General features: G+C 44.5%; 1 protein-coding gene across 1 annotated transcript in view; it reads left to right on the top strand.

Annotated features, from left to right (window-relative positions):
* LOC311231676 (LIM and calponin homology domains-containing protein 1-like) overlaps positions 1-25,446 on the top strand; it is a gene marked incomplete at its 5' end in the record, with an annotated part of 132,518 nt that extends 107,072 nt beyond the window's left edge. Inside the window, 5 exons of the mRNA XM_084318304.1 lie at positions 819-921; positions 10,078-10,146; positions 21,582-21,690; positions 23,942-24,044; positions 24,874-25,446. Of these exons, the coding sequence (XP_084174430.1) occupies positions 819-921; positions 10,078-10,146; positions 21,582-21,690; positions 23,942-24,044; positions 24,874-24,899 (410 nt within the window). The 3' untranslated portion in view covers positions 24,900-25,446. The remainder of the gene's footprint in view (positions 1-818; positions 922-10,077; positions 10,147-21,581; positions 21,691-23,941; positions 24,045-24,873) is intronic.
* Between the last annotated feature and the right edge of the window lie 510 nt (positions 25,447-25,956).

Here is a 25,956-nt window from a genome sequence, read left to right as displayed (position 1 = left end):
ACGACCCTGGGATTATTGAGGTGATTGGTCAGCCGAGCTGTCACTCTGCACTCTACCAACCTGGGTCTGGCAGGTGACGCGAGCCCGGGGTTGGTAGAGGGGAGGGGGCAAGGGCTGAGGGTATAAGAGGGTGGTACACATGGAGTGCGCTCTCTTGGGGTATGGGAATGCAAGCAGAGATGATGCACAGACACAGAGTATTTGTACCTGAGACCCATACCCGAGAGTTGAATAAACTGATAAGTGAGAAACAAGAACCGAGTCGGTGAGTCATTAATAGCCGAAACGCTATGTACCTCGTTTTGAAGTTACAATGTTTTCGGTACAGCAGGGGAGCTGGGTTTCCTCTGTTGATTGAAAACAGATTGCAGAATGGGTACAATACAGTACAGCTCAATACAAACAATTGTTAAGGGGATGCAGACCAAGACTTTCATCTTGTTTGTTAAGTAATTAGCTTCAGTGCCATCTGTTTGAAATAGCTTCACTTCAGCGCCATATGTTTGTTTCTTGGGGCGCTTTCACACCTAAGTTCCTTTGAAATGGTCTGAATCAAAAGTGAAATTGTTACTTGCAGTGTTGTTGCAGTTTTTTTGGTTTGGTTATGTTTCATCACTAATTGACAAACCAAATCAAACTTTCTAAACAATCCATGTAGTCATGCAGGTCAGACCTTATTGGACATACTATGGAATCCTAACAAACATGTGTGCACAATAATATGCTGAGATTTTATGAAATACTATACATTTTCCAATTCGCTGTTGGTGATTAATTATGTGCTACTAGAGGTTTAATGGTATGTTATGTTGGTCTAGATTCTTCCTTGGACAAGGAGACCAAAAACTCCAAACAGCAAATGTGGAAGACACACTCTCTGGACCGCAACTCCCAGCTGAGTCAGCCCACTAATGTTAAAAGGTATGTACTCATGTAATGTCTTGTGTGTACTGTGTGCGTGTGTGCATGTGCGTGTGTTATGCCCCCCTGTAGTCACTCAGTGGAAGGGCACAACATAAGGCAACAGACATGGTGGGTGAGGGTGCAGCAACACAAAACCGAAAAACCAATGATTGTTACGATTCAAGGTAGGAGTTGAGTCCAATAGTAGAAGGTAATAAGGAGACGGAGATGTGGTTGCTCTTCTCAAACATACGTGTTATTTTATTATCAGAATCACTAGAGCAAGATACTGTAACGATAACGAATAAGTAGCCAGGCTACAACTGAGGGTAAAGAAGGAAAAGATAAACAAAATAATTACAGCAAAGACAAGAGGTCCCACTTCTTGTCCGTGGCCGACTGCTCGCAGTAGTTCTGTTGAAGATCCGACAACGGACAGAGAAACAAGGGATTACTATAAAGGCAACCTCCCAGCAAACCACACGCAGTAATTAGTGACAACAAACCACAGGTGACAGTCAATCAGTGCTAATTACAGAGAACAGGGTGAAGTACTCCAGAATGGCAGTAGGGTTTAGAACGTTACAATGATGAAACAATGTGTATTTACAAAAAAGGCAACACAGGGATTAGGGAGGAGATCAGTGGCATCAAATTAAATACAAAAATTAATAATAACCCACCCCCCTTGACAGGTGCTAAGCATCCATAAAAACAGTGGGTGGTGCTCACTCTAACCTAGGGTTGTAACAACCGGTAAACCTACATGATGCTAAGATGTAGACCCCAGGGTATCTTCCTATCCTCACTTGTCCCTGTGTGCAAAAACAAGAGAATGAATAAACAGAAAAAGAACTACAGTAGGCTGAATAAAAAGAAGGATAACCAAATGAATGTTAGAAGCTTCAAACAATAATGGGTAAATGGATAACGCAATTAACAAAAAGATAGAAGTTTCCCTGAACATCAGCAAAACAAAAGAGATGATTGTGGACTTTAGGAGGTCGGGGGTCAGGGACTACAGCCCCCTCAGCATCGACGGGGCACCGGTTGAGAGAGTGAACAGTTTTAAGTACCTCGGAGTCCACATATCCGAGGACTTGACATGGACCACACACATTGACAGTGTTATCAAGAAAGCACGACAATGCCTCTACTTCCTTAGGCGCCTAAGGAAGTTCAAAGTGAGTCAGAAGATCCTCAAGAACTTCTACTCATGCACAATAGAGAGATCCTGACTGGCAATATCACCTCCTGGGCCCCGTTCCCCGTACCTGGCTAACTGAGTTAGCCGGATAATTTTCAGCATAGCTTGACTTAAGCCAGACCTTTCCATTCCCCGACGCTCGATTGTCTAAATCACTATGACAACAGATCAAAAAGTTTGAACCTGGTCGAGGGCAGGGTTAAGTTCAGTTAGCTGGATGAACTATGGCCACGCCCCCGCAAAGAAATCCCAGCTCCCTTCCTGAAATATTTCTCACAGTCTAGATCCCATTATGCCATTCTGAATTATGTTTTTGTGCTTTGTTTGAAATGTAAAATAATAGGTCTGCAGTAACGCTGATAATAAATCATATTCAGCCTATGAATTTACTTTGTCCTATATAATGCACGTCATATTTATACGGATACGGCGCTCGCGAGTCGCGACACAGTTATTTTAATAACGGACTAAACGGATCATTGCAAATGTGAATCCCGCTGGGATATTTTTAATGAATGAAACCTATCGGGTGTTTGGCTCTGATTAGTTTAATATTCTTCGCTGTGTATTTGCTTAACGGAGCACCCGGATGCGTTTCATTCAAGCTGAAGCGTCTATGCGCGGATTGTGGATATGAATTATGAGGAATCTGAATCTGTGGAGTATTTAATTGTATCACTGTGACAGTGTCACACGTTATTGTGATATTGTAACTGGGATTAAAATATGAGGAGATGCGCTGTTTGATGGATTTGATGACGTGACGTGACTTGATAAATTGAATGAGCCTTTGACGTTTTTGATGAATGAATTTGAGAAAATGCATTTATCTTTTCAAGCACTGTTATATCTGATGATGAACATGAGGTGTCACTGGTATAAACCAAATGGTAATCAATTCAATGTATGTATGGATTAGGTCCGAAACAGATTAAAACCTGATTAATAGTGTAACTGCAAGCCTCCCTCCAAGCCTCTCTTTGGAAACCATGTATTTATATAGTACATAATACCTAAGCACATACAGATATCCTCATGATATAATTCGTATCAATTAGATATACTATTTGGGCTTGTTTTTATCGTTATTCTGAAAGAGCTGAACTAATTATTTTCGCTAGCAAGATCTCATTTGATTATTCATTCCATAAGCCTATACTGCCAGCAGGTACGTTTAAAGAAATATAATCTGATTGATTGGGGTAATGAGGGATTTAAAATTAGCCTATAGATTATGCATTTAACTTGTCGGCGAGGCTATTGAGCCGGCCCGTACTGCATTGTACCCATTCTGCAATCTGTTAATAAAGTTTTAAATCAATCAATCAATCAATGCCGTTAGAAAATCAGGATTTCTGCTATCGACACTTGCTGTCTTTTCAGCTGAGGCGGGCACGCGCAATTATCCTGAGTCTCAAGTCTGGTTCAAATGAACGAGACTTAATCCACCATCGAGGTACAGGAAAATCCCGGATTCAAACATCGGGTTAATTGAATCTGGATAATGGGACTCTTGATCGACTTAGTTGAACCAGGTACGGGGAATAGGGCCCTGGTTTGGGAATAGCACTGCACAAGACCGTAGCAGACTACAGAGAGTGGCCCGTTAAGCCGAACGCACAATTGGAGGGGGGCTTCCCACTCTCCAAGACATTTACAACAAGTGCTGCATGGGTAAGGCTAAGAGAATAATCAAAGACCCCAGCCACCCAAACAACTGCCTCTTTGAACTGCTGCGGTCAGGCAAGCGATACCGGAGTCTCATGGCAAGCACAGAGAGACTCAGAAGGAGCTTCTATCCCCAGGCCATCAGGATGCTCAATGAACAATGAACAATAACAGGCCATCAAATACACCCACAACACACACATCCACACGCACACACTCACTTTAAATAAACAACACACTGTAGCACCCACTTTACCCACTTTAGACACTAACACACTTTACTTTACTGGCATCAATCTCATGCACCTCACCACCACAAGGTGGCACCACAAGCTAAGCTATACCTCACCATTTCTACACTGTACTGTATCTGCATTGTATAGACTGTACATATACTGTATATATGTATATTGAACATTTTTGTTTTGTTTACACTTGTTTACGTACTTGACTTTCTATTTTATACTTATATTATACTATTTTATACTATCTTGTTATTTTATCTAGCACACTCTCATGAGCAAAACAGAAAGAAGCATTTCATGCAAAGGTATTCTGTATTTCTGTATGACAACTAATAAAGAAACTTGAACTTGAACCTAAATAACACAGCAAACAAACCCAGAGCTCTACCACAGCTCTCCTCACAAAACATACCCAAAAGGAAGATACAGAACTGAACACAAATGGGACTACCGGTAAGGTGTGGGAATGCTTGATTGCTGATATTTCTTTATTTCTTTATTTCGCACCATTTCAGCAAAACAGTAAAAACATTGACCATGACAGAAAGTGTATAAAGGTGCTGAGTAGAGGCAAGAGACCCACATGGGCCTATACAGGGCCTCAACTCATTAACTCATTGGACGCCAGACCCGAGAAAAGTCGGGTTTTCTATCGTTATTTCTTTTATTCTATATTCCCATTCATAATCCATCGAGGGAGCCTGTGTTATCATTGGGAATGAGTCTGAGATCGCAAACGTCCAATACCGCCGCCTGCCACCTTGCGGCCGGTATTGCACATCCTTTGAAACCCTCTGGCTTGGGCTGTGTGTTGATCTAAAAAGTCCTGTCTGGGTTTTCCTTGTCGCGCAGGACAGGCGTTTATAACACATGGATTGAGGAGATTCAAGCACTCTCGGTTCATGTTCTTTGGTGGATTATGTTGGCAGCATGATTGACATCAATACTTGGAATGGCGATCAGATAATTGGAATATTCTTTTTGGAGCTCATCGTAGTCAAGGTAAGGGCTATATGGTATCAATCTTGCGTTGATCGAAGAATCCCTTCCCCGCGATCCGAACGTATGTGTGTAATGTGTGTGTGTAACGTATTCCGTTGGTGACGATCGAAACATAATACCGATAATATAGTGTTGATTTCAGATTGATTGTTGATACAGGCGAGGAACGCCACGGTTTTTAGTGAAATGCACTAAACGCTGCATAGCGGCGTTTCCTGGGATTAGGCAGGATTACTCTAAAACTATACTCATATTCACCACGGTATAAAACGGGAATGTATGGATGCATTTTTTTTTTTCACAAATTGAACGATAGATACTCGATGTCAAATGGGCAATCGTTTTATATCCATAGCTGATGATGATATTTAATATAGTTTAGGCCTGCAAACACCGCCATGTATCCCTATTCTTTAAAGCGCTGGCCTTCTTACCACACGGGCCACAGCAACCTCTGTTAAATCATTGGATTAAAAAGAAAAACACAAAAAAAAGTTAAGTGAAAATAAGTTCATAAAACTATTTTCATAATATTAAGATAATAATAATGATAACAATAATAATCAAAGTAATAATAATAACAAACAACAACATTAATAATTAGTCTAAACAAATTAACACTATGGTCGCCAAAAACGCCATAGGACGTCTTTCCTCGCCATGCTCATTCTGCCAAAGATGCCGTACCACGTCTTTGATATCAATATTTCAAAAATCTGTGATCGAAATCATATTTCTCCCCCGGAGACTTGAAATGTACTGTTGATCCCCTCTCAACTCTCCAACGGTTCAAGAGCGCCATCTGGTGGCCGATCGGCGGATCGCCCAGAGCGGAAACAGGAAATGGAAGCTGGTGCTCATTTCAATTCGTATAGTCCGTGGACTCGAGCTAGACACAACAGATTGCAATCCGTTACCAATAACTCGATAAACAACATGATTTGGACGTATATACTATTATACAACCTGGAAATGGATCGCATATTTCTACATCCCATAATAGGAATATTTCTGTTCCACGCTCATCGCCCAACGCTATGAGGAATCTAAGGTAAGATTCAGCGTTTTTTTTTAGCGTGTTCGATACTAACTGCTCTAATGATCATATCACCCACACTAGATGAATCATCTAACGTTGGCCACGGAATTATAAACGACCCCCCCCCCCATCCGGTCAACATCAAATGATCAGTAGTAACTTCTAGAAGCACGTCCATTTGACATTTTTTATATTGCGCAGATTCCTATCAAACTGTATTTCATCATCAATATAATGCATTTGGGGCTATAAATCACGTTCTGGAGAAAGCTGCAGAAAAACGATAAAAACATACTTATACTTTAGACCGTATTTTAGTATGAATATGTGAATGAAAAAGTATAACGTTGCTACACCCTGAACAATAGATATAGGACGTTGAATGGGCCATAGTAATGTCAATTTAGCAATACAATTAAAAAAGTTATAGTCCTGCAAAGAAGGGGAACTTCTCCATATTAAATAGGGCTGGCGGAGGATGGTAAATTATGAATTTAAGCCTGGCGATCAAAGTGTTAACATGAAACTGTAAAGCAAAGTGACATTAATGGTTTTATGAGATTGAAGCTATTTAATGATGTATACTTACACTGGTCTACTGGCCTATTTAGGAAATACCTGAATATGAACTTCCATCGGTTTGTGATAGATTATTAGTTACTGGGTATTTCAAAGTACCTCATATTTGGTACCATTTTGAAGCTAACAACTAGGGATTTCCAATGATATATAAAATATGTGTACGATTATTATCATTTTTATTATTATGATTCATATGTAGTTGCACTTGAACTTGTTGAAATTAAACTTGGAAGATAAAAATACATTTTCAAGCACTTTCCTTACTTGTTTGAATGAAAGTATGTGTAATGAATGGAATGTAGACAATCTTGTTGGCAATATGGAACAGCTGACAGATTAGAAATAGCATCTATTGTTTCAAGTTCAAGTTTCTTTAGTTTCTTTAATAGTTGTCATACAGAAGTACAGAATACTTTTATACAAAATGCTTCTTACTGTTACGCTCCAGAGACTGTGCTAGACAAGATAAGTATGAAATAAAATAAAGTAGCATGTAAAAAGAAGTAAAAATAGAGGTCACAGTGTTCAGTATAGACATATGTACAATGTTCGATGCAGACTAGAAGTAACTGAGTTACCATACAATATACAATATACTATGCAATATACTAATATACAATACTATATAGTGCAAAGCAGAAATGGGATGAGGTACAATTTAGGTACAATTTACAGTAAGGTGTACGAGTTGTAGTGCAAATCCTTTACCAATAAATATAAAGTGTGTTTAGGTGATCTAAAGTGTGGAGAGTGGGTGCTGCAGTGTGTTGTTTGTTTAAAGTGAGTGTGTGGGGGAGCTCCCGTAGCTCACCGCATATCTCGGCGCTATTTCTGCGTCGGGGAAAACCGTGCTCGTCACGGATCTGGGGGACACGAGTTCGATTCCCGGACCCGCCGTCATTTCTCAGAATGTCTTCCCCTGCTCTACATCCCATTTCAACCTGTTTCTGTCGGTCATGCTTGACCAGAAAAGTGATAAACGCTAAAAAAATAAATAAAAAAAAAAAAAAAGTGAGTGTGTGCGTGTGGATGCGTGTGCTGTGTGCATTTGATGGTTGTTGCATAGTGTTTATTGTTCGTTGAGCAGCCTGATGGCCTGGGGATAGAAGCTTCTTCTGAGTCTTTCTGTGCTCGCCTTGAGACTCCGGTATCGCTTGCCTGACCGCAGCAGTTCAAAGAGGCAGTTCGGGTGGCTGGAGTCCTTGATGATTCTCTTAGCCTTGCCCCTGCACCGCTTGTTGTAAATGTTCTGGAGGGTGGGAAGCCCCCCTCCAATTGTGCGTTCCGCTGAACGTGTCACTCTTTGTAGTCTGCTTCGGTCTTGTGCAGTGCCATTGTTCAAAAGTTATGAATTAATTAATGAAACTAGATTAGATACAAAAATTATATATTTTTTTCCTTTTACATATTGTGATGGTAGTTATAAAACTTTCATGTGTGTTAAATTTTTTCTTCAAACTTACCCCATTCTCTTCCTAGAGCCTTGTCTTCCTCCATACTCTCTGCTGCTCTAGAACCATCTTTCCTGGGTAGGGAAGTAGCATGGCTCTCTCAGCTTGATGTTGTTAGCCAACGCTAGCATGGGAGCTAGCGTCCAGCAATTAGGCCTTGGAGACACTCATCGTCAATTCTAGGTTGATAAAATAAAATATGTTATATATACGAATATGACCCACTAATGAATACACTAAATACAGCAATGTGGCTATTTGAAAACACTGCATTTGCGAAATAAATACGTCAATTGTGTTCACGTCAAATGTTAGCTCGCAGCTAGCGCCAACATTACCGCAACACAAAGCACGGCATCCTCTGTGATTATTTTACTTTGGTACTTTTGAAACAAGCTTTTTGAGTGGAAAATATTACCAGAATCTCTGGAAAAACATCTCACAAACACTATAGATGGTCATGAACATTAACGAATGCTATAATAAGGCCAACAAATGAGTATAAACAGTACTTACACGGTCGTTTCGAAATGCACGAACAAGCTCCGATTCCCCGGAGAAATAATTTGTATGACCGCAAGCTCTGGAAAAATCTATCAAAAAACACGAACGCTGCTTCGGGAGTGATATATATAGTCCCTCTAAGACCTGCGGACTGATACTTGCGGTGATGGTGGTGATGGGTCTTACTGACAAGCCATCCAAAAATGGTGTCCTTCTGCCCAAATCTGCCCAAATGGGACCTGACTGCATGGCAACAGTGAGCCCATCTCACAGGCGAGATTGCCGACCCTGAAGTGTTTGCTTGGATTTGAGTGATGAAATAGATGAGCAATTTTTATTATGGAGGGTTTTTAATTCCAAATAGTAGGACCTCTAAATCTTATACTGAACTAACCTAATGTTGTGCGGAAGAAATTACGATGAATATTGTTTGATTGCCTTGTTGGATATGAATGAATACTGGAGTTTGATATGAAAATATTATGGAAAACAATAGGAAATAAATCTAAATTAAAAGTGCAGTTAAACATAAAAATACATATCTGGTATACATTAATATCAAAGATTGATAGTGGATGATGACTGAAACCGGGTACATCTGAGAAAAAGGAGAAGTAGAACTAGAAGAGTGAGACAAAAGCAACAACACAAAACAGAACCAAACAAGAAATGCCTACATGCATACATAAACCCCATATGTAACTGTGTAACTGTGTGTGTGTGTGTGTGTGTGTGTGTGTGTGTGTGTGTGTGTGTGTGTGTGTGTGTGTGTGTGTGTGTGTGTGTGTGTGTGTGTGTGTGTGTGTGTGTGTGTGTGTGTGTGTGTGTGTGTGTGTGTGTGTGTGTGTGTGTGTGTGTGTGTGTGTGTGTGTGTGTGTGTGTGTGTGTGTGAAACGCACCCACGCGGCACAGCCTCTTGGGCTTGTTATGCAAAATTACTCTTATGTAAAACTGTATGTTTATTTAATAAAATACAGATTAGGAACAGAAAGGTAGTGAGTGCGGTGCTATCATCTGGATCCCTTAAAGGCACTTGGGGTTTTTAATAGGGATGCACCGATCCGATATTGATATCGGATATCGGCCCCGATATGACTAAAATAGCTGGATCGGGTATCGGTAAAAAAAAAATATATATATATATATATATCGGATTCTTTTAAATATTTATTTTATAATAATATAATAAGAAATAACAATTCAGTACATTTATATCTATGTATTAATTTGTTACATTTTGTTTCACTAAGTTAGGAAAGTAATGTTTTAAGTCAAGCCTGATGTTGCCTTGCACAAAAGAATGATCCCAGTCTCTTCCACACAGTGAGGCATACAGTTTATTAATTGAACAATGGGTATCGGATCGGTACTTGTTATCGGCCGATACCCAAAGCCAGGTATCGGTATCGGGACTGAAAAAGTTGGATCGGTGCATCCCTAGTTTTTAAATCTCCTTTCTTTTTGTTTTGCTCACAGATCTGGATCCCATGACACTGTAGTTGGCACACAGCAATCTGCATCACCTCAGCCTCCCTCCCCTAGCAGGTATGTACGTATTATGTACTTTTACACGCCCACACATAGTACGTGGTGGATTGTAGTGGACTCCTTCACCCCACACACAGTCAGGCATGCAGTGCTCATGGGACGGGGTTGCACGGCGTACCAAACTTCTTTGAGCAGGAGCACGCGCACGCACATGCACGGATGTGCACGCACGTGCACACAAGAATGTCCACTTGACTCTGCGCCAAGTACCCACCTGGCTACTTTGCATAACAATAGCTCAGGTCGTCAGGTGTGTTCAAATACTACAGTTGGACCATTCACACAAATCCTGTGAATGAAACGTGTTACATTCCATTCCTAGAGGCAATTAGGTCATCTTTATTCGCGAGGGAACATTTATGCGCATGCGCGGGAGCCTGCACGCGTGCACATGACGTCATTAAAGCACAGTGCAACCCCTTATGAAATCACCACTGCACCACTGCACACTGTACATGGTGGGTTGTAGTGGACTCCTTCACTAAACCCTTTGTTGTTTTAGGATGCTCATGTTCATGTTGTTGTTTAAACACACCTGGGATATAGTTCAGGGTATTCTAATACAGACACAATAAACTTGTCTTCAAAATGTCAAGTTTGTCAAATGTCACACAGTGCTGCCTGTGCCCTTGCTTTTCTCAGTGCAGTAAAAAGCCATTGTTTGCCTTTTCATTATGGGCTTCAGGGTACAGTGGTGGAGCTTATCATGTCCTGTCTGAGTTATCATGTCTTCTCTCAGTTCATGTCCTGTCTGAGTTATCATGTCCTCTGAGTTATCATGTCCTCTCTGTTATCATGTCCTCTGAGTTATCATGTCCTCTCTGTTATCATGTCCTCTCTGTTATCATGTCCTCTCTGAGTTATCATGTCCTCTAAGTTATCATGTCCTCTCTGTTATCATGTCCTCTCTGTTATCATGTCCTCTCTGAGTTATCATGTCCTCTAAGTTATCATGTCTTCTGAGTTATCATGTCCTCTGTTATCATGTCCTCTCTGAGTTATCATGTCCTCAGTTATCATGTCCTCTGTTATCATGTCCTCTGAGTTATCATGTCCTCAGTTATCATGTCCTCTCTGTTATCATGTCCTCTCTGTTATCATGTCCTCTGAGTTATCATGTCCTCTCTGTTATCATGTCCTCTCTGTTATCATGTCCTCTCTGAGTTATCATGTCCTCAGTTATCATGTCCTCAGTTATCATGTCCTCTCTGAGTTATCATGTCCTCTGAGTTATCATGTCCTCTGTTATCATGTCCTCTCTGTTATCATGTCCTCTCTGTTATCATATCCTCTCTGTTATCATGTCCTCTGAGTTATCATGTCCTATCTGTTATCATGTCCTCTCTGAGTTATCATGTCCTCTCTGTTATCATGTCCTCTGAGTTATCATGTCCTCTCTGTTATCATGTCCTCTCTGCGTTATCATGTCCTCTCTGTTATCATGTCCTCTCTGTTATCATGTCCTCTCTGAGTTATCATGTCCTCAGTTATCATGTCCTCTGTTATCATGTCCTCTCTGAGTTATCATGTCCTCTCTGTTATCATGTCCTCTGAGTTATCATGTCCTCTGAGTTATCATGTCCTCTCTGCATAGGCGGCACTTTTATTAAGGCTAGGGGCGGCTATGCCTACCCAGAATATTATGCTCGGAATCTTGAAATGTATATAATATATATGCGCAGGCTGCTGGCTAGTGTGTGTCTTGTGCTGCAGCCGGCTCGCTGGCCGAGGTGTCAACGACGAAGGTGTCAATCTGTGGCAGCGTTTAACATTCCAGGTATACAGGCAGTAACCAATCACGCATAGGCTCAGTGTTGTGAAGGGCCAGATTAAACCGAATATATATATTTATTTATATATATATATTTAATTGTATTTGTATATTCTCTAATATTCCCTGATATCCCTTGTATATTCCTTGTACAATATGCATTGAATATCCATTCTAGCCTACTGAACATCCCATAATAGTCTCCATTCTACTATTGGTCGAGACCTTGGTGCCAGGCTGCCATACCCCTCAGACCCAGTTCAAACGTACCGCTCGACATGTACGAACAAGTCCTAGTTCCGCGTAGGAATTTGGCTACCGCACCACTAATGGGACTATTTGTTCATAGTGCGTATATATACTGCGCTACTAAAGTAGGACTTTTTTTTCAGTCCAGTTTCTTACCCTCCAATAGAGTCACAGACGTAAAGCCTCCCCGCGATGCCACGTGTGGGAGTAAGGCCAAGTTCGGCCTACCATCGGTATTGAGACATCGTGTATATTAATATTTGAATAGTCATATTTGGCACTATATCGTCGAGTTGGACGTAGTCTATTAAGCTAATAATAGTCTGTTAATATATAGTGCTTCGTGCGGTGAGAATACTACCGTAGTCAGTACCCCATCGTTTCGGGCAGAGAACTGGCTGCTTACCCAGGGTGGTTGACCCTATGTGAAGCTGCACCCGAGGAGCCCCAGAGCCGACGAGCGAGTGGACCTGTATACCGGATTATTCTACCGACGACAGCCCGCCTTCCCAGGCACGGATTATGCTTTGGATACTTTGATTATTCTATGGATAAAGACCCCCGACACTACCGTGTGTTGGAACCCCCCCCCCTGGAGAGGACGCAAGGTGAGGAGACGCTCTGCAAGACGAGGTCTCTCCACATCTCTCCCCCGTGGACCGGAGAGAGCCGGCCCACAAAGAGTCCACCTGCTTTCATCTGTGGTCCAAGGATCGCCGGCGCATTGAACGGCACTACAGTGGGTTCACCTGGGATACCCTTGGCCGGACGAGGCAGCTGGATTCTACCCCCCCCCCCCTCCTACTCCTGTCGGCTTACAAGCGACCGGATTAACCCCCTCTAGTGTATCCAGCCTATAATCATTAAAGTATCATTGCTGTTATTCCTTAACTATTCCAGGTCGTATATTTACCACCTGCGCCTTCAGAGATTGGACATTATCTATTGATATACCGACGAATACTCCTTGCCATAAAAGTGCATACTATTTCAATTCATAAATGTAATTAAGTGATTAAGTGCTTATTCTACACACCATCGCTGTGTAGGAAATAAAGACCTGTTTCTAATTCGTACATTTGTGTTGGATCCGTTTCATCTACGTGAGAGTGTTCATGATAACATATTTATGCCGTGTACTGGGTGGCCGAATATTAAGTACAAAGGTAGTGGTAGTAAGTATCATATCTAGTAATACAGTCAGGGAATTGTACCCCTCAGTTACAATTGGTCCTTCGAGCCGGAGGGTAATTAGTGTAATATTAATATAGTGTTATTAATATTGAAATGGCCTATGATGAACACTCCACGAAACGATCCTCCTAACCAACGCCCGCAGCGCGAACGACGGCTCCCTCAGTACTTAGAGGCTTACGCTGTCAGTCAACAACCTAGTCTTCTACTAACAGTAAACGCGGTAAAACTAGAAAGTAAAAGTATGTCTAACCCCAACGCCCAGACTACCCCGACCATAGAGGCCCCTACGGGCTCTAATGTAACTGACCAAGTTCACGGTGGGGACCAGTGGGAACCAGACATGACTTCACACCCCGCCAGTACTGAAGAAGTAGTCCCCGATGAGTCCCGGGAGGAATACAACGCTACCGAGAGAGAACTCGGCACGGAAGAAGACGGGGAGAGCACCGTGGAGATAGAGCTCCAAGGCTCCGCAAGGAGTACCCCGAGGGAAGGCTCCCCTATACAACCGCCTTCTCCCAGCGAGGCAGAGAGGACCCTACAGCAGGCATTCCTCGTCAGCCTGAAAGCCTCTACTGAACGCGATAGACTCCAGGGTGAACGCGATCGATTGCAGCTACAGCAACGGAGCGAAGAAGAGCACATACGCCTGGAAATAAGACGCATTCAGATGGAAGAGAATGTGGCCCGAGACCGAGCAGACAGCCAGCGAGCAGCTGCTGGTGCTCTACGGGACGCAGAGCGCGACAGACAGCAAGCGCAACTAATAGAACAGCTGATCAGACGGACAACACCCTCTCCCTCCGCCAGAGGCTCCAGGAACTCGTCTAGACACACCTCCAGGGCGGCATCCCCTAGCCGAGTAAACAACCCTGAACTTGACCAACAGACGAGGTCTATACCCCCCACAGACCACCTCCCCCCACCGGTCCAAGCGAGACCTAGCAACCGGGAAGGAGCAGCATATCCTGTGGAGAGGCTAAACCAGAGACTACAAGCACTGGATGACCTAACTGAAGACGAAGAGGAAGAGGAGGAGAACCGCGCCCGAAGACAGCACAGTACTCTACCGGACCAGGAGGTCCGGTACAGCCCAGGCTATACTCCCGCGGAGCTGCGCTACAGACCCCCGACTCTATACACGGGTGAGCACGACGCACGACCCGCACCGAGGAACAGCACCTGGACAAGCGGGCCATGGTACACTGCCGGTACCAGCCCATACCAAGGAGCGGGAGGAGACTCGCCTAGGAGGCCTCCCCCCCAACGCTCGCCGATGTATCCACAGTCAGCGTCATACATTGGCACGCCTATGGTACCCGACTTCACCCAAGAGAACCGGGCCCAGTATACAGAACTCCGCATGTGTCTGGAGACCATGTTGGTGGATGTATTGGATGAACGCCACAAATACGCCATCCTACTGCAGCACTTAAAGGTGCCCCGCGCACATAATATAGCGCTCGCCTACGCGACTTCCACCACCCCATACACAGCAGCGCTGGTAGCATTGGACCAGAGGTATGGGCGCATATGGGATTACGTGATCCAGGAGATCCGACACATCGACCGCTTACCCCCAGCAATAGACAATCGAGCACTGGACGACCTGTCCATCAGAGTGCAGTCCCTGGTAGGGATGTTGGGAGCGCAAAGAGAGAAGGGGAAGTATGAACTTTACGCCAACTCAAATGTGGAAAGGATCCTGGAGAAGCTGCCGCCCGCTCGTCAGGAGCGCTTTAGGCGGCAGAGGGACCACAGAGACCCGAATGGCCCCGAACCGAACCTCCTCGATCTAGCAGACTTCCTGGCGAGAGAAGTCAGCAGCCTACGGCTAGATACATTCGGACGGAGCACCCCTGGCTCCAGAGAAGGAACCAGACGACTAAATGATGGAAGAAGATCGGTGACTGTGATGCACCAATCGGAGTCAGTACCGAGCAGCAGGAGCCACAGTACCCCCTCCAGAACGGAGAAGTGGAAGATAGTGTGCCCCTACTGTGAGAAAGAACACTGGCTAGCGCAATGTGACTCCTTCCCCAAGCTGAACGCGGAGGAAGCAGGTCAATGGATAAAGTCCAACAAGCGCTGTTTTCGCTGTGCGCGCTCACACATGGCAGCCGAATGCCGCTTAAAGAAAAGGTGCACCAAGTGCGATGGAGCCCATCTGGACATACTTCACGACAGTAACAGACGGCGCCCTTCACCTGCACCATCCAGCCGCAAAGCGAGCGTCATGTACATCGATCCCGCCAGCAGCAGTGGAGCCCGAGTACTCCTAAAAGTAGTGCGTGTGACACTAAGCTACCAGAATAAAGTCCTGGACACTTACGCCGTCCTCGATGACGGGTCAGAGAAGACCCTGCTGCTCGCCTCCGCTGCGGCCCAGCTAGGGCTGCGGGGAAGCGAAACCCAAATGACAATTCGGACAATAAGACGAGATTTGAAGACGATAAAGGGCGAGAATGTCTCATTCTCTATCGCAGCAAGCGGCCAGCCTGAGCGACGGTACCAGATTGCAGACGCTTTCACCAGCCAAGAAATAGGACTGTCGCGGTACACATACCCCGTCGCCAAGCTGATGGAGAAATATGCACATCTGCGCAAGTTACCGATCCCGCTCATAGACAATGCTATGCCGACCCTGTTGATAGGCTCCGACCATGCAGACCTCATTGTCCCGATAGACCGGGTTCATACCGGACCCCGAGGCTGTCCTGCAGCAGTCGAGACCCGTTTGGGATGGACTCTCCAAGGCCCGCTCGCCAAATCTCTCAACCGAAGTACAGCCACTAGATGTCTCCACTCCCGAGTCACAGAGGGAGAAACCGCACTCCTGCAACACGTAGAGCGGCTATGGAGCTTGGAACAAATGCCCTTTAAGAATGGAAAGAAAGACATTCGCTCTAAAGATGACATTTACGCCATTCACCTCCTCGAGACAGGGACCAAGAGAGTCCCGGTCAACGGCGTGTTGAGATACGCCACGCCACTCCTGCGGCGAGAAGGAATGCCTACTTTCCACGCCAAGACAGACGCCATAGAACGGTACCTGCTGAACACGGAGCGGCGCTTAGCCAAGAACCCCGCCCAAGAGAGTGTATACCGCGCTGAGATTGAGAAGCTCATCACAGCGGGACACGTCACAAAGATGGACATTAAAGAGGCTGACCAGACCACTGAATCGTGGTACGTGCCCCACCACAAGGTCCATCACAACGGTAAAGACCGCATAGTATTTAACTGCAGCTACCAGATCGGATCCCAAAATCTGAATAAAGAGTTACTGCCCGGTCCCACACTCGGCCCCTCCCTACTCGGCGTTCTACTCCGCTTCCGCCAGGAAAAGGTGGCCATCAGCGGGGACATTAAAGGAATGTTCCTGCAGGTGAGATTAGTAGAGGCGGACAAGCCCCTGTTACGGTTCCTATGGAGAGAGAAGCCAGGAGATGAGCACCCAGCCATCTACCAATGGGAAGTCCTCCCCTTCGGAACGACGTGCAGCCCCTGCTGTGCGACATTTGCACTACAGAAACATGTAGCAGAGGACCCAGCAGCGGACGAAGAGGTCCGACGCAGCGTAAAGAACAGCTTCTACGTAGACAACTGTCTACAAAGCCTTTCAACCCAGGAAGAAGCCGAGGCTCTCCTGATTAAACTCCGCGCCTCATTGATCAAAGGCGGCTTTGATCTCAGGCAGTGGGCCAGCAGCGATCCGCAAGTACTGCGCAGCCTCTCCTCCGAGGACAAGGCAGCCAGCAGCGAGACCTGGATGGCTACAATCCCGGGAGAAGCCCAGGAGATGACCCTGGGATTGGTGTGGCGATTCAAAACAGATTCGCTTCACTACAGACACAAGCCCCTGACTACGGAGCAGGGAAGGCCGGCGGCGGCGCCGACCACCAGACGGAGTGTGTACACAACACTCGCCCGACAATATGACCCGCTAGGATGTATTCTACCGTACACCACCAGGGCAAAAATGATTGTACGAGCATTGTGGGACAAGGACCAGGGCTGGGACGACCCCATTCCCGCACACCTTGCATCCACCTGGAGAGAGTGGGAGATGGAGCTCCACTCACTCCCAGGCGTTAATATGCGCCGAAGCTACTTCCCACCCACGGTGAGGCCAGAGACATGTAAAATGGACTTACACGTCTTCAGTGACGCCTCAGAGGTCGCATACGGATCAGTAGCCTACTTGCGGGCCCAAGACCAGGGGGGAGAGATCTACACAGCATTTGTCCTCGCCCGCTCGAGAATAGCCCCACGCAAGCAACAATCTATCCCACGTCTAGAGCTCTGCGCAGCCCTAGCCGGAGCGCACCTAGCCACGCTCATCCAACGTGAGCTCACCATACCGGTGTCTAGAACAATCCTGTGGTCAGATTCCACGACGGTACTCGCCTGGATCAAATCGGACTCATGCAAGTACAAAGTCTTCGTGGGAGTCAGAGTCACCGAGATTCAAGACTTAACCGAAGAGTTAACCGGAGAAACAGAGTGGCGCTACGTTGATACAAAACAGAACCCAGCTGACGTCATCGCCCGGGGGATGCCCCTGGATGACCTCACCCGTCGCAATGTCTACAGTGACGGCCCCGCATTCCTAAGACTCCCGGAAGGACAGTGGCCCATGCCTATCCCGAGGGAAGCAAGTCCAGAGGAGGTGGAAATTAAGAAGTCTGTGTTCTGTGGATTGAGCACCGTAGCCTCCACCGACCCTAACATAAACGATTGCACGTCCATAGAGAGTGCACAACAAAGAACATTCCTGCGGTACCACCCGGAGTGCAAGTCCCCCGCTGATATGTCAGCAGCTAACTACGAGGAAGCAGAATTGCTTCTACTGCAGCGAGCCCAGAGAGACTCGTTCCCCGATGAATTGGCCTGTCTACAGGGAGGAAAGCCCGTCCCATCCGACAGCAGATTAATTCATCTGGCCCCCGAGAGCGACGCTCATACCCTCATCAGAGTGGGTGGTCGCCTACGCAGAGACCCCAACACACTCCTGATGGGGCGGCTAGATCCCACATTACCCCAGACAATGTACCGGCCTGAAGAAGCGAACGGCCGACGAATGTGGAGGTACAGCCAAGTATTAGCCGACAAGTTTTGGAACAGTTTCCTACTGCACTACCTACCGTCTCTACAGACCCGCCAGAAGTGGGTAAAGGAGAGAGACAATTTGACAGGAGGAACAGTCGTCATGATTATTGATCAATCACTGCCCAGAGCTATGTGGCCGGCCGGCCGCGTAAGCAAAGTGATCACCGGTGCCGACGGCAAGGCGTCCAGGGTCGCACTTACACCCGTCCCGTGGCAAGGCTCATAGAACTGCCTCGACTCCCAGACACAATCGATGATGACCATGACCCTACAACCCTATGACTTTGTGAAGTTGACTGACCCCTACAGCAAACCCTTATGTGTAAATAGACAACGCGATTAATCTGTCTCCGTTTAACTGATTAGGTCTGGGACCTATTCAGGGGGTGGCTGTTGTGAAGGGCCAGATTAAACCGAATATATATATTTATTTATATATATATATTTAATTGTATTTGTATATTCTCTAATATTCCCTGATATCCCTTGTATATTCCTTGTACAATATGCATTGAATATCCATTCTAGCCTACTGAACATCCCATAATAGTCTCCATTCTACTATTGGTCGAGACCTTGGTGCCAGGCTGCCATACCCCTCAGACCCAGTTCAAACGTACCGCTCGACATGTACGAACAAGTCCTAGTTCCGCGTAGGAATTTGGCTACCGCACCACTAATGGGACTATTTGTTCATAGTGCGTATATATACTGCGCTACTAAAGTAGGACTTTTTTTTCAGTCCAGTTTCTTACCCTCCAATAGAGTCACAGACGTAAAGCCTCCCCGCGATGCCACGTGTGGGAGTAAGGCCAAGTTCGGCCTACCATCGGTATTGAGACATCGTGTATATTAATATTTGAATAGTCATATTTGGCACTATATCGTCGAGTTGGACGTAGTCTATTAAGCTAATAATAGTCTGTTAATATATAGTGCTTCGTGCGGTGAGAATACTACCGTAGTCAGTACCCCATCGTTTCGGGCAGAGAACTGGCTGCTTACCCAGGGTGGTTGACCCTATGTGAAGCTGCACCCGAGGAGCCCCAGAGCCGACGAGCGAGTGGACCTGTATACCGGATTATTCTACCGACGACAGCCCGCCTTCCCAGGCACGGATTATGCTTTGGATACTTTGATTATTCTATGGATAAAGACCCCCGACACTACCGTGTGTTGGAACCCCCCCCCCTGGAGAGGACGCAAGGTGAGGAGACGCTCTGCAAGACGAGGTCTCTCCACATCTCTCCCCCGTGGACCGGAGAGAGCCGGCCCACAAAGAGTCCACCTGCTTTCATCTGTGGTCCAAGGATCGCCGGCGCATTGAACGGCACTACAGTGGGTTCACCTGGGATACCCTTGGCCGGACGAGGCAGCTGGATTCTACCCCCCCCCCCTCCTACTCCTGTCGGCTTACAAGCGACCGGATTAACCCCCTCTAGTGTATCCAGCCTATAATCATTAAAGTATCATTGCTGTTATTCCTTAACTATTCCAGGTCGTATATTTACCACCTGCGCCTTCAGAGATTGGACATTATCTATTGATATACCGACGAATACTCCTTGCCATAAAAGTGCATACTATTTCAATTCATAAATGTAATTAAGTGATTAAGTGCTTATTCTACACACCATCGCTGTGTAGGAAATAAAGACCTGTTTCTAATTCGTACATTTGTGTTGGATCCGTTTCATCTACGTGAGAGTGTTCATGATAATATATTTATGCCGTGTACTGGGTGGCCGAATATTAAGTACAAAGGTAGTGGTAGTAAGTATCATATCTAGTAATACAGTCAGGGAATTGTACCCCTCAGTTACACTCAGGTTAAATAATGTGGCCAATCACATCATTCACATGATCATCCTGAATCTGATCCCGCAGGCAGAGTAAAGCAAACATCTGTGTTCTGAATTTCAGCCCGCCGATCGCTTTGTAGAGAAGCGAGGAGAGGCATAACTAGCGATCACCTGAGGCTGTATGTTGTTTTATCTTGGCAAACAAGGGCTTGCTCTAAGAGGACATGATGAGAGTCCGAGTTCATCAAATCGTAGAAACTTTTTAGAGCTACTGTATGTACATTGTTTTCAAAGCATGATGAGATCTAAATTACGAAAAACTTTCACTTCATTGCAACTTGTGATTCAATTCTCACCAAGACGAAACGTCGCATTTATCTGCATTAAGGTAAGACAATGGTTCATATATTATTGGATGCCTTCATTTGAACACTTAATTTGCACTATATATAAATGAGTGGGGCTCGCTGTAGTATAGCCTAGTAGTGTGTGTGTATATGAAATCAGAACCTGGACAGTTTGCGTGAAACCAAAAATAAAAGGTCAAATATTTCTCGTGCTGCGCGCGAGGGGCGTTCCCAATACAGCCTACCTAGACCTTAAGCCCATCCGCCGCCTATGCCTCTCTGTTATCATGTCCTCTGAGTTATCATGTCCTCTGAGTTATCATGTCCTCTGTTATCATATCCTCTCTGAGTTATCATGTCCTCTGAGTTATCATGTCCTCTGAGTTATCATGTCCTCTGAGTTATCATGTCCTCTCTGTTATCATGTCCTCTCTGTTATCATGTCCTCTCTGAGTTATCATGTCCTCTGAGTTATCATGTCCTCTGAGTTATCATGTCCTCTCTGTTATCATGTCCTCTGAGTTATCATGTCCTCTCTGTTATCATGTCCTCTCTGAGTTATCATGTCCTCTCTGTTATCATGTCCTCTCTTGAGTTATCGTGTCCTCTCTGAGTTCTGACCCTTGAAAAGCTTGTTTGGCTGCAAGTCAATCCCTTTGAAAAAGTATCATGATATTACCAAAATGGTATGGAAATACCATGATATTTCCATAGGAATCGAAATTGTTAAATAATGTTATTATTTAAATACAAAGTTGGTACCATGGTGATATATTGCTTTTACCATGCCAGTGCCATGGTAAATTATTTATACAATGGCCGGTACCATGGTGAAACTAAAATGACCATCAGACTTTTTTGTAAGAGGTAATAGTTTCATTTTCATATTTCTGTGTGTGTGTGTGTGTGTGTGTGTGTGTGTGTGTGTGTGTGTGTGTGTGTGTGTGTGTGTAGGTGCGTTAGTGGGAAGAGGCAGTGTGCAGGCTGTTGTCAGCCGCTGGGGAAAGGAGCTGCTATGATCATAGACACACTGGGGCTGTTCTTCCACGTCCACTGTTTCAAGGTACCAGATGTTAGCACACACACACACACACACACACACATTTGAAATGTTTATTTATGTCCACATAAACAGAAGTACAAGGAAGCCTCATACAAAGGACATAAACAATGCGAGTGCAATCAGAAAATTATGAAGAACAGTCAGGTACAAGGTGCATGGGCGGCAGAATCATGGGTAAAGGTAACAGCGCCTCCTCCAAATTGAGCGGCTTCCTATAATTGCTGATACTGAGCAGTACCTGGCTAACTGCTTGGCTTTCCTTTTGGGGAGACCGGCTATTTGTAGGCCCCTCACAACCAACTTGTGCACATGCCCTAGGCTGCCAAAGATAAAAACTAGGAGTTTACATCTGTAGCATAGCTGTGAGATGGTCTGCTGTAGCTGTTGGTATTTCAGCATTTTGGTTAGGAAGGCTTCTTCTAAGCTGTAATCAAAAGTACAGCCAACCTCAAGAATGGACACCTCCCTAAGGTGTTCATTTATTAAGCATTACATCACGCGCAGGAGTGGTTTGTGACCAATAAACCATGCCTAGGGGTGGTCGTTAGGCCCGAGGCGCAGCCGAGGGTCGTTAGACCCCCCTAGTCATGGTTTATTGGTCACAAATCACGACTACAAGTGGTGTAAAGCTTTTATACAACTGCCAGATTCATCCAACCTTATTTCTATACAATAAACACACATTAATCGAAGATTTATTGAAAAAACCATCCGCCAGAAAAAGTAGTTCCCACAACTACAAAAAAGACAAGTTGCCTCCATGTGGAAGCAGCTTGAAGTGCATCCAACCAAACTAACACATCCAACTGTGTATTATTGGAATGATTGAGAGAAGTTGCCTCAGGTGGAAGCAGCTTGAAGTGCATCCAACCAACTAACACATCCAACTGTGTATTATTGGAATGATTGATTGAAAATTTTATTACCAGATGCAGAATGGGTACAATACAGTACGGCTCAATACACACAATTGTTAAGGGAATGCAGACCTACTTTCCATAGAACTTCATTCTTAGATGCTTCTATATAAAGTAGGTAAAACAAATTAAAACGTTTTCTTTGCCCTATAGGAAAAAAACATTTTCTTCGCCCAATTTTTTTATTTATTTCTTTTAGCCTAAACTTAACCAGTTGGAAACCAGGGGTACAGTAATAAAATTAGCAATCAACCAATCAATCAATTCAATAGACCATGCTCACTTAAAACAGCGCTGCTTCTCTCTCAGTCTGACTCCCCCGCTGTTGCAGACAGGAGTGTGTGTGTGTGTGTGTGTGTGTGTGTGCGTGTGTGTGTCACAGTGTGTGTGTGTGTGTGCGTGTGTGTATGTGTGTGTGTGTGTGTGTGTGTGTGTGTGTATGTGTGTGTGTGTGTTTGTGGGTACGCCAGCGTCGGACAGTGTGAGAGAGAACGCTGCAGTCAGTAGAAAGTAGGAAGGAAGAAATTTAAATCAATCAATTAATCTATCAATCAAACCGCGATTTTTCTTTTGTTCTAGATTGACTCAAGACCCATCAATTACATCATCCAACATTGTTTAAAGGACTAACACATTCCCCTTGACAGAATCGCTTCATATTTAGTCGTTATGGTGCTTTCAACATAACCATTTGTTGTCCGCGATCTTGTTTTCTCCCGGAGTGAGCCGGGGAGGGTTATGTGATTCGGTTGTGGGCGGGTCCTGAGCCCAGGACCGTGGATTGTTGCCAATAAAGACGTGTGAATGGCCAATCAGAATCGAGAAATTTGCATGCCGTTGTATAACCACAAATACATCAGGGGTGTTAGCTGTAATACTAGAGAACATGGAATCATTATTGCACAGGTTGAACATGCTTGGCTTCACAGTAGAATGCTTATACAGTGTGATGGAGGACCTAAAAATAAGAGAGATATCTTTCGCTATCAAATCTACTATTCTGTCATGCCTACTTATGTAGAGGCCCCTGTATACATGGCAACCATTTAAGATGTGGGACATGGTTTCAGCTATTTGGTTATTGTCATGATGAATACAGTGAGGAGCATGACTGCCTGGAAACCAGATGGAGAGATTCAGTTTAGATGGTAAGACCTGTAATCTCGCTTTCAGAGTAAAGATAACAATGCACTCATCTATGGCAACATTTTTGAACACAGAGTGAGAGACACACACACACACACACACACACACACACACACACACACACACACACACACACACACACACAATACTAGAATGACTGAGTGTATCTCTCTGCTTCTCTCTCTCAGTGTGGAGTGTGTGATGGCTCGTTGGGTGATACCAGCGCCGGGACAGATGTAAGGATTCGCAACGGGCTCCTGAGCTGTCATGAGTGCTACATTGCATCTCGTGGTGAGACACACACACATACACACACACAGGCATACACATGCATGCACACACACAGGCAAACACACACACACACACACACACACACACACACACACACTGAAAACTGTGTTTGCAATGGTTAAAGGAACATGCCAACATTATGGGAAATGTCTTCTCCAGAGTCAGACAAGAAGATACTGATTTACTCTCTGTGCGTTCAGTAGAAAGCTATCCAGCTGCAAGCTAGCCTAGCAAATGAAATGGAAGCCAATACGGATCGGCTAGCCTATCTGTTTGCCAAAAACACCTCTCCCAGAGTTTTAAGCTAGGCTTGCTTGCAGCCAGATAGCTTTCTACTGAACACACAGAAAAATAATTGGTATCCATCTTCTTGTCTGACTCTGGAGAAGACGGTACGCACATGTCCCATAATGTTGGCGTGTTCCTTTAATGTTTGGAAATGCTATTGAGTAAGACAGACCTATAATGCGATTTACAATGGCTTAAGAAAGTTTCAAGAAGCTTATTGTTCACCTACAGATCCCAAATACAGACATGAAACAGACAGTATGAGGATCCTGAAACAGGACTGTATGATAGTTTATAGTGTAAAACACTATAGCTTTGAATAAAAGCAGGACATAAAAGTACAGATCCTTGTAAAGATCCCCACCTGAATTTCTCCAAGGAGATCAATAATATCTTGTCTTATCTTAAGCAATGAGTTCACATTTCCTGGGACCATAGAGATGCATAGGGTGCATGTTCCCTGGGACCATAGAGATGCATAGGGTGCATGTTCCTCATGGATTGATACCATTTGAGTCATATATATTGTCATTATTTGCAGGGGGAGGTCAACCCACTACACTATGACAAGCTACAACTGGATTGGATGAGCCTGCGCTATTACCACGGTCACGGTGACACTGGACTACGAACACTCCGGAATCTTGAATCACATAAATAGTCTGGAATTTATCTGGAATACCCAGTTGGAACCTTCTCTTTTTCTTGACAGGAAATATAAAAAGCAAATGTTGATGATGTCATGGGGAATGAAACTGGACAGTGGAGCACAAACCCAGATACACACAATGAACAGAGAAGGACACGGACTATAGACATGTACACACAATGACTTCCTCTGAATACTCCTAGCACAGTGTTAACACAGAGACCAGTCAGTGTGTACGTTTAGGTCCTCACACATTTATTCTGAAGCACAATTGAGCAACACAAATAAGTATCTCTTCTGCTACATGCTTAACATCTTAAGTTAAATGCTAAACACTACTGTATTTAATACAGAGGTTCCTTAATCTAAGTAGGCCTATGTACAGTCATACAGGTCCAATCTCAAACCATACACTTGGCCACTTGATGAACAGTGGTCGCTTGCTACTTTTTATGTTTTGATGAAAGGTACACTATGCAGTTTCGGAGGAGGGGGTATTTGTTTGCAAACTAGTTTTTATGCACTGAACCAAATATAATCCCTCTGTAAAGGACAGCAATGAAATAAAAAAAATTCAGGTAGCTTTCTAGCTTCAAACAGTGTTCCAGGTATCCACGTTTCCTCTAAGGACTGTTTGTTTCTTCAGTTGTGAAAATAAACCCTAGGAATTATTTACTTCTCTGACTCTCACAAAACTACAAAACTACTCTCACAACCTTTAAATTTGAGATTTCAGACTGAGGGAACTCACTATCATTTGGAAATAATAAAAATAATAATACATGTACAATGGTTGTTTTACAACATACCATAATACAGAGAAATAATGGAGGGATCGTCTCCTGTTCACTTGGTATCAAGGGCTGATAGATGGAGTTATAGTGAACCACTCAGACGTTACAACTCCACAAAGAGGCTAAGTGGGCAGAGGTGTTCAGTTTGAGATTGGGGCCTTATTAACCCTTTGCTTGTCCA

This window comes from Notolepis coatsorum, assembly GCF_963971535.1.
Source record: "Notolepis coatsorum genome assembly, chromosome: 7".
Lineage (NCBI taxonomy): Eukaryota > Metazoa > Chordata > Actinopteri > Aulopiformes > Paralepididae > Notolepis > Notolepis coatsorum.
The sequence above is the reverse complement of the archived record's forward strand: the minus strand, read 5'-3'. Positions and strand labels throughout refer to the sequence as shown.